Raw genomic sequence first — 14,126 nt, 5'->3', positions numbered from 1 at the left:
TGAGAACAGTTCCTGTCCCAGTTTTGGAGACAAATTTCAGGAGAATGAGCTCTGGAATGAGCATTTCCTCTAAAGAGAAAAAGGGCTTCAATAACTCCCTTTTCTTCTGCCAGAGATAGAAATTGATACTAGCAGGTGAAAGTGGAAGGAAAAAAACAAAAACTGTTTATTAACGAAACACACACACACCCCCAAAAAAGGGAGAGGAGTGCCTACAAGGCACAGAAAAGAATTGAATAAATGCTAGATATAAACTTCCAGAAACTTACCCTCCACACACCCACCCACAGCAGAACAAAAAAAAAAACCTAAAAATGCCCAGGGAAGAAAAATACAGGGGCTGAGTTCGTGACGTGGAAAGCAAAGTGGTGACTGGGCCCTTGGGAAGGGGAAGAGGAGTTCATGTCACAGCCCAGAGCTGATGGGAAACCTCTTGAATTTCTGGTGTTGTCTCCTCCTTGCAGCAGCCAAAGCTGGTGGATTTTTCTGTCCTTTCTGGTGTTGGTTCAGCTCCTCTGAGGCCTTGGGGTTGGGATGGTTCTGCTGGCTCCCCAGATGGACCAAAAAGAAAAACAAGCCAAGCAAAAAACACTTCAAGGGAACAAAAAGCCAAAAAGCCAAAAGCCAAAAAACGAAAAGAGAATTCCCGATACAGCCTCCAGGCTAGGGGAAGGAAAGGGGAAGACACCCCTTGCTTCAAGCTAGCAAAAAACCCAATCCAACAAGAGGAACAATGCAGCATCCCCAACCCACCCTGTCCAGAGCACCCTGCAGAGAGACTGAACGGGCTCCAGCCCTGCCCCTGGTTCCTCTTGAAGACACCACAGACACTGCTGGGCATAAAGCAGATGAGTGGGGGGAAAAAAGTATCTTCATAAAATCACCCCAAGACAGTTCCCCTTTTTGAATCTGGGCCTGTGTGACTCACACTCAGCTGTCCCCTTTTCTGATGGAAAGATGGGGAAGAGAATATTTTGGTCATTTGAAGCTGGGCTTCACATTGTGCATTCCTGGGATGCTTTTCTTGGTTGTGGGAACAGACAGAACCATTCATCCCAGTGTGGAAAAGACTGCAGGAAGAATCTAACAGGGATCTAGGAAATGCTTGTTGTCTGTCATGTCTTGTACAAGAGATAAAAACTAAGCAGAGCTGGTGGCACTGGAGTATCCAGAGGAGCAGATTGGGTTTTCTTTTCAGTGTATCTGGAGAAAGTCACATTTCCCTGAAGTTTTGCAGGAAAACAAAGTGTACAGCTTGTGCAGGTAATATGGGGAGTAGGAATGATAAATAACATAGAGAATAGAAATTTTCACTTCCCCTGAAGTTTCTGGATGGAGCTTAAAGACTATTCTGGCTGATTTCAGTATCAGGGAAGAGAGATGGCTCATGTGTTTCTTACACCACATATTTGCCTCTGTTCAGCCTCTACTGCTGGAAGCAGATTTTTCAGAAGAGCTGGAAAGAGGTTTTTCAAGAGGACTCTGCTAATAGAGCCCATTGGGAAGCTGAGGGCTCGGATGGCAGCTCAGAGCTTGTTGTTATCTCTAATGGAGCAGGGCAGTGCCCTGTGGAGATACTGGCCTGTGTCCCAGGCCAAGGATATTTCTGCAGCATAAAAGCTGCATCGCTCACTCAGGAGCTAATGTGGGACCAGGATGGCTCAGGCAGGGTGGTAAAGATGACCTAATGGTGTCATTTGGAAGAGCTCTGTGCTCAGTGTTCAGAGCTTCCTAAAAATCTGCCCATACATGTTTGTGTTGAAGTGGGGAAGAAACTGGTGACAGAGAAGGAGTATCTGTCCCTAGCAGCAGGCACAGGCTGCTGTAGAAGCATCCCAGACGTTTATTTTTATCTGTGTAGTACTGAAAAACTGCATTTATAGTAAAATTTACTCCAGTTCATCCTCATTTCCCTGTGTGATGATGACTGTGCAGGGGTGTGCTGAGGCAGCTGTGCAAGCCTGCAGCGTGTGACAGTGTGACAGTGACACTTCAGAGGGATGAGTTTACCCTTGCCAGAGCCTCCCCAGAGGCTGCCATGCATCCCCAGCCAGGCAGGGGATCTGCTCTGATCCCCAGTGCCACTGGAGAAGTTTTTGAGTCTGCTGTGTGTGACCCCATGGTTGTATTTCAGGATAAAAGCATCTATCTCTTCCAAGGGGAGCATGATTAGCAGCCTGTGGAGTTCATTTGGTTTTAGCATTAGTTGTTGAAAGCAAATCTGTTTGTGTAAAGATTTCTGGCAGAAATATTTGTGTGGTGGGAATACACTTCCTCTTGTTTGTCTCCCCAGTGTAAAAATATCCAGTTGTCCTGAGAAGAAGCAGAAAATCACAATATCCTGTGATGGGAGTGGACAGCTGATCTTTAGGAATAATGAGATGTGGAGAGAGAATGAACTGAAGTTCCTGTCTCCTCAAAGATGAGCAGCAAAATAGAGGAACACACTAAATTCACTGTTCTCTAAAGTTTAAGTGGTTCTGGCTGCAAAGTTAAGGATCCAGAGACACACTCTAACAGAAGACTGAAAAACTGTAAAATCCTTTTATTCTTCTGGCAACTCCTCCAGCTTAAATTCTTCTCTACTACTGTTTTTTCCTTCCCTGTGTCTTTTTATCTTCTCCACATTCCTGGTTAATTCAACCAGCTGTGTGCAAGCAGCAGCAGCAGCCCCAGGCTGCTTAATCCTGGGTACAACATCAAACCTTGTAACCAAAATGTAGGACCAAGTAATGAGTCAATTCAGGAGTAAGGGCATGTTGAGAAGAAGAACTTTGAGGCTGAAGGTGATGGATTGAGATCTCGAGGTAAAGCACATCACCTGCCAGCAGAAGAGCTAGAAATCAAGTTGGTCTGTAAAATCAAAGCCAGCCCTGGGCAAAATGTGCTCTATGAGATGGAGTGGGTGGGAGATGCCACATCTGATGGCTTGAGAGATAGAAGGAGCCTGGCTGATCAATGTTTCTCACCTCCAGATTCAGTTCCTTGTCTCCCTGTTTTATGCTAAACAGAGCTGGAAGCTGCAGGCTCCTGTCCAGCTCTGACAGCTGTTCCTCTCCAGCTCTGTTACAGGAGGGCTGTTTTTTTATTCCCTCCTTAAGAAGAGTTCCTTGCTCTTGTCTGTTATTTCTGCTGTGGGTGATGTGACTGGAGCATCCTGCCTGACTTCTGTGTGAGGTGAATATCGGGTGTAAAATCCTTTTATTGAGGAGTCTGAATCCACCCCAGGTACTGAACACTTTTGTGAGCACATGGGGATAAGGCCTGGATCCCTCAAGTTTTTGCTCAGGCAGATGTCTCTGCGATCCCTCCTTGCTTTGTCTCTTTAAGCTGATGTAGGATGAGTGACTCTTACTGTGCTTTGGTGTTTTAGACATTTGTGAGCCCTTGGGAATGCAGCTTTGGAATTCTCCTTGCGGTTTTCCCTCCTCTGTGTCTCCTTGCAGCTTTTCCTGGAGCCCTGCCAGCCCCCTGCTCGCTCTGACCCAGCCTGTGTTGAAGTCCTTACTCATGGCTTAATCATTTCCCATCCCATTATTGCAATTCCCTCCTTGCAGCATCTGTAAATCTCTTGATTCTCAGGGTGCTGCCTCCTTCCTTTGCCCAGGATGCAGTGTCCCCAGTTTCTGGCTGCTCCTTGGACTGCTCTCCAGGCTGTTAGGTTGACATTGTCCCTGGCTTTCTCTGCTGTCACCTTTTCTCCTCCCCATCCTGGCCTGCTGAAACCCAGCCTCAGCTTCCTTTTGGCTGATAGGCTCGGGTTTTAAATTGTTTTTCTTTATCCATTAGGAATGTCACTCCTTTTCTTTTTTTTTTTTTTAAGCAACTTAGTCATTTCCTTTATTTTTTCTTTCTTGTCATAAAATTGTGCTTGTTGATGCAACATCCTTGCAAGGAATTTGGAGGTTTTATTGCATTTGCTTACTGGGAAAGGAATGACATAAGGAAGGGTTGTGACTTCACTAATGAATAGTTGGTAGAGTTATGCTTAAGTTTCAGGAAGTTTGGGGATTTTTTTTTTTTTATATTTTCATGTAGATCCATAGGGTCAAAGGCCTTTTTTCCTGTGAGAAGTTTTTGAGTTTAAGGAAAGGAGCTGAAAACCCCATCTCAGACACTGGCTTCATCCTTCCTTCCCCTGCCAGTTTGGAGAGGCTGCTCTGAAGGCTGGCGTGAAAGGTGGTGCCTTTTGTCAGGGTTCAGACAGCACAGCAGAGGCTTGGCAGGTGCTGAGCTGAGACTTTAGAATTTAAAACCAGTCCAAACCATTTCAGTTACTCAAATCCCAAACTGTATTTAAATCCTTGTTTAATGGCTCTGTGAAGTTTCAGGACTTTGAGATTGATGAAAAGAAATGTAACATGAGGATGGGAGATGAGGGACATGATCACCCTTGTTTTATAGGAGAAGAAATGAAAGGTTCTGACTCTCCTAGGGCTGTGAGGACAGAGCTGGGCACTGCTCTCTGGGAGCCTGGTCCACACTCTTCCCACTCATTCACAATCTGATTTCTTTGTGCTCCTCTCTCCCAGGTGTGTGACAATGGAAGAAGAGGTTCACCATCAAGAAGCCTGAGCGGTGACACCAGGACAGCTCTTGAGACACTGGCAACAGGAGCCTGAGAGACAGGAATCATGCTGAAGCCAAGTGGACTTAAAATCCCAGGCAGGGCTGGGAAGCACTCCAGCCCAGTGGGACGGGCATCAGGGAGCACCACAGCTGCTGTCACCACTGGCTCAAAGGAAGGTAAGGGCTCCCTGCAGGGCTGGGAGCTGGCCCAGGTGATTGCCTGGCTTGGAGGCAGTGGGCTGGGGGAGCCAGTGCTCCCTGGGATGGGAAATTCCCCATCTGTGTGTGGGCTGGTGGATCAAAACAAGTGGAACAGGGTGAATAAATGGGCTCCCTCTCCCAAGTAATGCACAAAACAGGCAAATTGTGGAGTGGGTGGGAGTCAGATGGATCCCCTGATGTTTAGGGCTGACAGAGGTGCCTGTACAGACACTGGCATGGGAAGGGCTGTTAATTAGGCAGGTAGAAACCTCCCCCATGCCCTTAAACACTGCCCTGTAGCCATTGCTGTTGGCCTGTGAGGATGTAGGAGTAATAACTGAGCACTTAAGGTGATTTGGCCCGTGTGGTTTACATCAAATTAGTGCCTTTGTTTAAACAGAAACACTTGAAGCCCTAGGATTTGAATAATGACTTACTTTCACATACTCACACATGCCTTGCTGTTGTTGATCTATATCCAGTGTATACATAAGCTGTGCAGACTGCCATTATCAGTATAATTAACAGTTCAAAAGCAGTTGAGGGTGTGTTTTGCTTAGGATCCATTTTTCTGGCTTATTGGCTAGTAGGTTATTTATTTTTTATATATAATTTAGTAAATATTCAAGATGGGAGTTTTGTGTGTCATGCTTTTCATTTTACTTTGCTAAAGAAGGCTTTCTCCTTGCTTCTGGGGAAACACATCAGGATGATGTATATCCTGTCAAAACTTGTACTTTCACTATATTACACTTGCATTTGAGAAGGTCACTGGTTGCATCTTTACATCTGCCAACCTCTTGTCCTTATAATTCAGGCCACTTCCTACATGCCTGGTTACTTTGCTGTGTGTTTCAGTCTCTAAAATATAGAACATTTAGCAGAATCAGAAAAGCCTTTTACCTCTCAGACAGTGTTTTTAATCAAGGGGCTAATATTGGTCAAAATTTGCTTTAGCATGCTCGGACAAATTAGTCTGGGATAATGATGCTGCAAAATGAGGGTCACCAGACAATGCTTCTCTTGTCAGAGTAATACAAAAGTGTTAATTATTTAATCAAAATAAACAAACAAAAAAATACCCATCTCTGAGGTTCCTGTTTTGCTTGGGCACATGGGGATGGTGATTCAGGCACAGCCTCTGCAGGATATTCACACACAGACTCTGCTTGAGGCACTGACCCTACTCCCTTCTTACACATCAGGGGCTGTGCTTTGCTCAGGGATTCTTTCAGCTGAGCTCTCTTCTTTCAGTGACCAGTGGTGTATGTATAACCTCTGCCACTGTGGATTCTTTCCCCAAACAGTATTGTAAAAGTCAGTGCTCCAAGTTGGCTTTTTGCACATCTGCAAGGTCTTGTTTGAGGGGTCAGTCACTGCCTGAGGTCATGGGCAGAGTTCCAGCTCCTTTGGGGTGATACAGCACCATAGGGGTTGGAAAGGTGCTGCTCTTCCCTTGCTGAGGGCTTGGCCCTATGTGTGGATATTAATAAATGATTGGATTGCAGTTTTGTGTGAATGGGTTTTAATATTAAAAAGTTTTTTTTATTTTGTGACCAAATTGAAGATACTGAAGTATGCTTTTGTTTGTTTGCTAGAGGGAAGCATAAATAGACAAAGGAAAAGTTTTATAGGCTTGGCTATATTTTGCAGTTATTCTTCTGACCCCGTATTTCTGAATTTCCCCCTTGCTTCTCCATGCCCTCAGCTGTGACTGAGCAATGAACCTGAACTCCAGTGATGTGCCTGTACAACTCCCTGTTGTGACTCTCAAGGTGCTTCAGTCTGGATTTGTAATTGCAGTATGTCATGGAATTACTTTCAGTTGATTTTAATCACATGAAAAACATCAAAATGAGGGAAAAGATCTGAGCCTCTCTTCCCCCCAGAGGCTTTGCAGTGGCATCTCAGCAGGCACAGTTGGTGCATGTCCTGTGCTATGAAGGGGTCACTCAGTGGCAGGGTCAAGGCAACCCCTGGGCTGAATGCAGTGCCTGTTCACTGCAGTTCCTTTGTGCCTTGTTCAGCTCCAGCCATCTGTCACCAAGGGATGTGCAGCCAAGGCCCCTCTGTGGCTCCTAATGGAGTCTGGCCTTTGCTAGGGAAAATCTAAGTTTTATTCCTGGGAAAAAGTGGGCATGGAGAAGGGGAGATGTCTTGTGATGGTGGGTTGGTACTGTGTGACAGATGCACTGCTGCTCCTCTGCCTCTCAGGATAGTGCTGGAGGCTTCTGGAAATTGTGGAGCTGCTGGAGCCATCACAGCACTGAGCCATTCCTACCTGGATGTGAGGACAGAGCACAGTGGGGTCAAACATCTGGGCTGGGTGTACAGCAGTGGTTTGGCTCGTGGTGTTACCTCTGACACCTCACTCAGTGTCCTGCTCAAGAACTGCTGCTGTGTCCCTGTACCTGCTCCCCTTCCTCCTGCAAATCTCTCCAAAACTCTGGCCAGCTGCCTCTTGCTCCTCATCTTTCCAAAGACAGTCTGTGAGCAAAGTGTGCATCCCAAAATCCTGCTGGCTTGCCTGTGTGCTCTTCTCTGAGAGTGGCAGCATCTGTGCTGGCTGTGGGGCCCAGCCACAGCACAGTCATGGGATTCAGCCTTTGGCAGGGAAAAACTACAAGAGAAAATAATCTTTTTTTGTGTTAAAGTGGTTTAATGCTATTCCAGAGCCAAGTATCCACATCACTGAAAGCTTAACCATAGCAGGCACTGACGTGAATTTTGAGGATGCCTGGAGCCAGAGAATCTGGTGGTGGATGGCTGTGGAAGCTGGATTTCATTACATTTCCTGGGATTAGTCAGATCTGGGTCACTAGGCTTTATATGAGGTCTTAAAGTTGCATGAAGGAGTCTCTGTGTGGGGTGTTTTAGAGGCCCTGCAGAAGCCATGAGCTCTGTGACCTGTGTCTGTGTGCACTGGAAGTGCTCCCTGGGAGGCTGACAAAGTTTTCCTGACTCCCAAAAATTCATTACATGCCCCTGAACTCCTGCCTTGCTCCTTGCCTCCCTCTGCACTTCCCTGCCTCTTGCCAGAAAAGCCAAAGGAGACGTTTGGGTTTTTTGGAGCTTGATGGAAGAAAACCAGAGTGGCTTGGGTTACAAAATACAGAGCTGCAACACTGATCTATATGAATTTGCTACCTTGGTGGAGGATAGAAATCTCAATGAAATGTAGTTGCAGAAGAGAACCATAAATCTGACAAAGCACAGAATTAAACTGCAGCAGTGCTCAGTCTGTTGCCTCTGAGATGTTCCCTGGCTCTGGGAGCTTGAGGCTGACTCAGAAAGACCCCAGATGTGGATTATATCTTTCACATTGTGTGTTAAGAGCAGATGCCTCTTCTCCAGTTGTACCTGAGATATGTCAGTCATTAGCTGCAAATGAATTTTTAAAAGCTTCACACTCTGATCCTCTTCCCCTCCCATAAGTTTATCAATCTTGTCTGCACAAGTGCAAGTGGAGGTGCTTCCCTTTATTCTTACTCTAGAATACACAAAGTTGCTTTGATTTATCTTTTCTCTTTTCCCCAGTGTTCTGTTCATATTCTTTTGTAGAAAGTCAAGTGTCTCTTATCTTCCTCTCGATTCTCTTTTCCTTTCCCAGGCATGGAGATTTCTCTTCAACATTTCCATGTCCTGTTGACAACTCACATTTTATGTAGCAGAAAGAGGGTTGATGCTGTCTGTGCATGTCTAAAGAATTTCACAATTCGTGGCTGCAGGTTTCTCTAGAGACCAGATGTGCTGCAGTCACACTGAGCCAGCTTGATCCACAAGCTGGATCCACAAGCTGGATCAGAGTTATTTCTCCTGAAAACGTACTCAGAGTCAGTTCTGCCCATGGAGTGTCCTGTGTCCTCTTTGAACTTTCCTTGAGAGGAGAGGTGTTGTGTCTCCTTACCTCAGCTGGTGCTTGCACAGAGCCATTAGGAATAAGAGTTTTTGTGCTGGTGGTCTGGGTCAGGTCCATTGGCTTGCTGTGCTTGTGGGCTTTTTCTAAAAAATCTGAAATTGCCAGTTCAGCTGAAAGTCCATGGGGAACTGGCAGCTGACATGGACTCATGGAAGAAATTAGCCTTGAGTGGCATCCATGCTGGCTATCCCTCTCCCTTCTTTCCTATAAAGCTGAAACAATGGAAAAAATAAGCTTTGCTGCTTTGCAGAAAGTGTTTTCCTTAACCAGACTGAAAATTCATCTCTAGCTGCCTTAGGAGAAGATTTCCCACAAATGTGTTGGCTTATTTCCCATGTTTCAAGTGAAGACAATCACTGCTCTTTACCCCACATTCAGGAGAGGTTTCTGTGCTAAAGGTGTGGGTAAAGGGCTCAATATAATATTTGGATTTCTTGTCACAAAGCTCATACGTCTCTTCTTTCCCACCCTCCTCCTGGAAAAGCCTGCTTTTGCAAGAGGGAAAGAGAATGGAAGCTGTGATGAATGGGCCCACAGAGCCCTCCCAGCTGGTGGAACAGGTGAAAGCTGCTGGGAGGAGAAGCATTCACATTTCAGAGTGGTTTTGTCTGCTCAGAGCAGTGTCAGAGTAACGTGGTTGGAGGAGAATTTTGCTTTTCATACTTCATTTGGCTGTCAGCTGGCTCTAGTGTTTGTTTATGGTTTTAAATCCTGTGTTCAATTAAAAAAATCTAGCAAAAGACAGGACAAAAAAATACTTGTATTTGCAGATAGAGCTGGGCAGCATTGAGACTTCAGTGCTGGAGGCAAAAAAGCCCAAACTTATTAAGTTTTCTGTGAGACTTCTGTGCATCCAGTTAGAAACCAGCACAGACCTTGGATTTTACAGATGGATCCTGTCTTTCTGAATGGGCAAGTGCAAGTATCTGTCACATGAATTTCATATTTAGGCATGGCTAACAATATCAAAACTGTTTTTCAGCAGTTACCTAGTTTTATTGCCAAAATTTATGCTTTAATAGCTAAACTACACAGCATATTGCTGGGAGCCTGGCAATGCCTTCTTGTTTCATGTAAGTGTACATGCATTATTTTTGATGAAGAATAAATGCACGAGGCTAATAATGTTGGCATAATGTCTGCTTCTGCAAACACTATGTGTTGCTTTTGTTCACTAAAAATAAGAGTGAAGCAGACTGGAACGCTCTCAGGGCCATTAAAGAGAATGGGATGACTGATTCCATAGGGTAATTAAACTAAAATATGCTGTAATGAGGGTTTGATAAGGCTGAGCTGGGTATTGGGTCCTGTTGTTGCATTTGGGTTTTGGGCACTCACGGGCTGAGGCTGGGCCCTCCTGGGGGACAGTTACTGCTGTGCCCCAGGGCTAAGTTTGCATGAGGGAGTTATTTTTTGTTTTTTAATTTCTTTTCTAGAAATGTGACTATGTTCTGAGGGCCGCTTCTAGTTTGAGACTCAATAATTCTGTGCCCAAGTCTCTTTTGATCTGTACCCATCTCAATTCTGCTGGAGGATCCTAAATCTCACCACCACCTTAGCTCTCTTGTGCCTTTACTGCCTTGCTCTTGCCTTTCCCAGTGGAAAAAATCTTCATTTCTTTTTATTTATCTGCCTCAGTGTTAACACCAACATCTTGGTAAATTAACTTGGAAATCAGTTGTTCACCCCTTGAGTTTCTCAGAATGTTTTTTTAAGTTAAATTGCCTGGATGCATAGCAGTAAGAAGGAATTTCTGTTGCTTCTAGAATTTTCTGTGGCAAAAACAGAGGGAGGGATGGTGTCCTTCCTGGGGAATTTATGCCTCAGTAATAAGAGAGAACTTGGGGAATTTGTTCTCGGGTAATTATTGATGGTTTGGTGGAGTCTTAACAGAGGCTTGTTCTATAAAGCTGCAAGAAACTGCTGAAGCTCTCTGATTTTGCATCAATCTATTAATTCTAATTCTCAAATAAATATTAAAGACACTAAACCACCGTTTTCCCTTCAACAAAAGAAATAGGATTGTAATGTCCAGAGCAGCTGATTGACTGGCACAGACCTAGGGACTTAATTCTTATCTGTTCAAAGGCTTTGTGCCTCTTGATTAATATTAACTTGGGGTGTTGTGTGCTGGTGAATGGAGAGAAGACCCCACATCACGGGGCCAGAGGCTGCTATTATTTGTAGCAAACATTTGGTTTTGCTGTTTTGCATCAGGCCTCATGGAGTGATCAGTGTTGTCAGCTCCTGAGTGCTGTCCTCAATTAAATCCATGCTGCAACCCTGGGGTGGGATTAGTGATCCTGCTGGAAACGTGTCATTGGTGGGGTTTGGTTAGCTCTTGCTGTGTGTTGATGGCTCTGTGTGCACAGTGTCTTGGGGTTCAGTGTTCCCTGGGGAACTCCACAGTGTTCCTTGGGGAATGAGGAGGTTGAGGTGCCAGGGAGGTGTCTGAGGATGAAATGCCTCCGTGTCAGCAGATGAGCACTCCAGCAGCAGCCAGAGCTGCAGGATCCAGGTCTGCACAGGACCTGCTCAAGGAGTTAACAGGAGTCTGAAAGAAAACAAGATTGTTTTCAGGGGCTGAGCAGGAAAAACTGCAAATGAGTGTATCTGTTTTGCTGATCCAGGGCTGAGGTACAGCTGAGGGGTGGGAGCTGCAGCACCATGGGACAGCTCTGCTGAGGGATCATCAGAGCCTGAGTGCAGCCCCTCATTGCTGCTGTGGGTTTGACTGAGGTGTCCTGTGTGGGGCTGTGTCCCTCAGTGCAAATCCAGGCACCCACGGACACAGATGCTGTCAGGAGACCCTGCGTATTTGTTCTCATCCCCGTGCATGTCCTGTGCCAAAGTTTTCTGGCTTGGTTGTGGACCAACCACTGGACTATTTGCATAGGGCTGGTATTCAGCTCACAGGTGCCTTTCATGAGCTGCTGTGCCTGCTGTCCCCACTCTGAAATACCTTTTGCACTGGGGTTTTTGAAGGTGGTGGTTTCTCTACCCGTTCTGCTTCCCCTCCTGAAGGGAAGAAGTACCTTTGGTGGCATTCCTCTCCCAGGAAGTGATTCAGTGCATTCCAAGCAATACAAAAGGGCATCGAATCTATCTTAGTTTAATCAGCTTTACAGGCAACATATAGAGATAACTGTGAGTCTGATTTTAATTGTCTTAATGATTAGATACTCTTAGAAGGATTTGATGTAGTTAATCCTTAATATTCAGCTCGTTTTTCTAGGTGAGGCTTGAGCACTCAGCAAAGACATATGGAGGTCAGACACCCTCCTGCTCTCTCTGTCTGTAGCTCTTCACAGAATAGCAGGGAAAGAAAATCTGCTTCCCACAGATGTTCAGCTTATGGAGGCTGGAATTTAATGAGCTGAGTCCTGTTCAGCTGGCCTGGTGTGAGTCTGCAGGAGCATCACTGTGGTTGTGGTTACACCCCTCAGAGTAGGGGATGCAGCTTCGGGGTGGGATCTGCTCCTGCCTGTTCTGCCCCCAATAATTGCACTAATCCAGCAAGAGCAGATTAATCATTAAAGGCCTGAGCCATTATTCATAGAAATTAGAGGAAAGATTCCCTTTGGCATAGATGGATTTGGGGTGAGAGTCTGCAGGATTAGAGTGGCATCAGACTGTTAGTACATAATATCTGCCATAGTTTGGAATTAACCACCACACACTGACCCTGCATGTGAGCATCTTCCTTGAAAGCAGTCAAGTAGGTGACTTGATTTCCACAAAAGCCTTAAAATATTTAGAATACAAATATTATTCTCTATTTTTTCTAAGTTCAGTAGGATATTTACTTTTTAATGAAGATACTAGTAAGGAAATTACTATCCTATTCCCACAAAAGAGAGAAACTGGTTTTTATGCAGGAGTGAGATCTGTAAGAAAACAGTGTTTATCACAACACTCACTCTAAAATAATAACAGTTGTCAAAATCGAGCTGTCTGTGACTTCAGCAGCTCTATTCAAAATACAGCTGATGGTCTCTCTGCTACAAAATGTGTTTGGCAATGCTGTTTTCCAGCACAGTAAATGTGTGTCCTGTGTGCTACATCTGGATTGTGGACTGGAGGATGCAGCAGAGCACTCCAGTCCATGGATGTGTTTGGAGAAATCTTTGTGAGAAAGGAAATGTTTGTGAATGGGGATTTTTAAATGCTCTTAGAGGAAGGCAGTGATGAACTTAGCCATGAGAACTCTTACAAGCTGAACCTGCACCAAGGTTCAGAGTTAATTTGTGTGATGTAGTGCACTGCCAGTGCTCCAGTTGTAGGGCAGCATTATCAGGAGTTAACTCTGCTGCAGGAGTGTTCCCAATCTGCTTGAGGAATTCCTACCAAGCAGGAGCTGTAAATCATTCTCACTTTCTGTAATTATAAGCCTTCTATGCACACATGCAACATCTCTGTTCAAGACTCTGAATGCCTCACCACCTCCTGTAAAGCTTAAAGGCTGTGACAAAGGTCAGTGTTAGCCATGTTTTACACAAAGGACAACTTAAAGAAGTAGGTCTTGCTCATGTCATCCTGTAAGTCAGAGGTGAAAGTGGAAGTTAGCTTGGCCAGCAGATTTTTCTGGCCTTTTGTTCTCTCTGTCCTGGCGCAGGAACAGCAACTTCCCTCTCTGATGCCACTTCCCCTCATCCTTTCCATTGACTGAAGTGTTGTGTTTGTAAACATTAATGCCTTGAATCTGGCTGAGGGTGTGCAGTCATTGAGCTGTAGGGTAAGTTTCTGTCCTGCACATGCTTATCTTATTTCACATTTAAATCTGCACAGTTCTTTAGGATTCATGTCCCTAAAGATGATAGGAGCCTTTTGTATTCCTGTATAACTTATTTCACAGAAATACTTCCTACAGAATATTTTATTTTGAGATATTTGCTCAGAAAAAAAAATCTTGCCAGATTAGAAGGGTTTGATGAAGTTTTGAGCAGAAGAATTTCAGGTAAAAATGGTATGATATTGAGAAATTTCTGAACCCTAAAAAGGGCTGGGGATATCATCCTCAGTGACTGACTCTGTCCTGGCTGGGTGTTGAGTAGATAAAAACCTAAAACTGATCATCTGATAAAGTGCTGAAGGAATGGCATGAGAGAGAGTCACAGTCCACATGTGGTTCTTCCATACCAGTGAGGTGTCCTGGCAATGGGAGCACAGGGTGTGCTCAGGGTGTCCCGTGGGGCCCTGGGCTCAGTCCTCTGTGCAGCTCAACTCCTCAGCTCCCAGGCTTGATCTGTGATCTCTCACTTGGCATCATCAATTCCCCACCACCGTGGTGGCTGCTCACTTTGCCCACCATTCACTCCTGGGATGGTGTAAAGTGTCATTTCTGGTGGTCACTGAGACTTAGATCTCTCGGGTTTGACAACGCTTGCTGTGGGGGTCAATGTTTGTATCATATCTCATGTGTTTTAGGGTCACATCT

General features: G+C 45.1%; 1 protein-coding gene across 2 annotated transcripts in view; it reads left to right on the top strand.

Annotated features, from left to right (window-relative positions):
- Window positions 1-14,126, top strand: part of CLIP2 (CAP-Gly domain containing linker protein 2) — a 78,337-nt gene that overhangs the window by 11,604 nt on the left and 52,607 nt on the right. For both annotated transcript variants that reach the window (XM_063402405.1, XM_063402403.1), the window contains exon 2: window positions 4,533-4,746. In XM_063402405.1, coding sequence (XP_063258475.1) covers window positions 4,635-4,746 — 112 coding nt within the window. In that variant the 5' untranslated portion in view covers window positions 4,533-4,634. The remainder of the gene's footprint in view (window positions 1-4,532; window positions 4,747-14,126) is intronic.

The sequence above is a fragment of the Prinia subflava genome, chromosome 8 (genome assembly GCF_021018805.1).
Source record: "Prinia subflava isolate CZ2003 ecotype Zambia chromosome 8, Cam_Psub_1.2, whole genome shotgun sequence".
NCBI classification, from domain to species: Eukaryota; Metazoa; Chordata; class Aves; order Passeriformes; family Cisticolidae; genus Prinia; species Prinia subflava.
The sequence above is the reverse complement of the archived record's forward strand: the minus strand, read 5'-3'. Positions and strand labels throughout refer to the sequence as shown.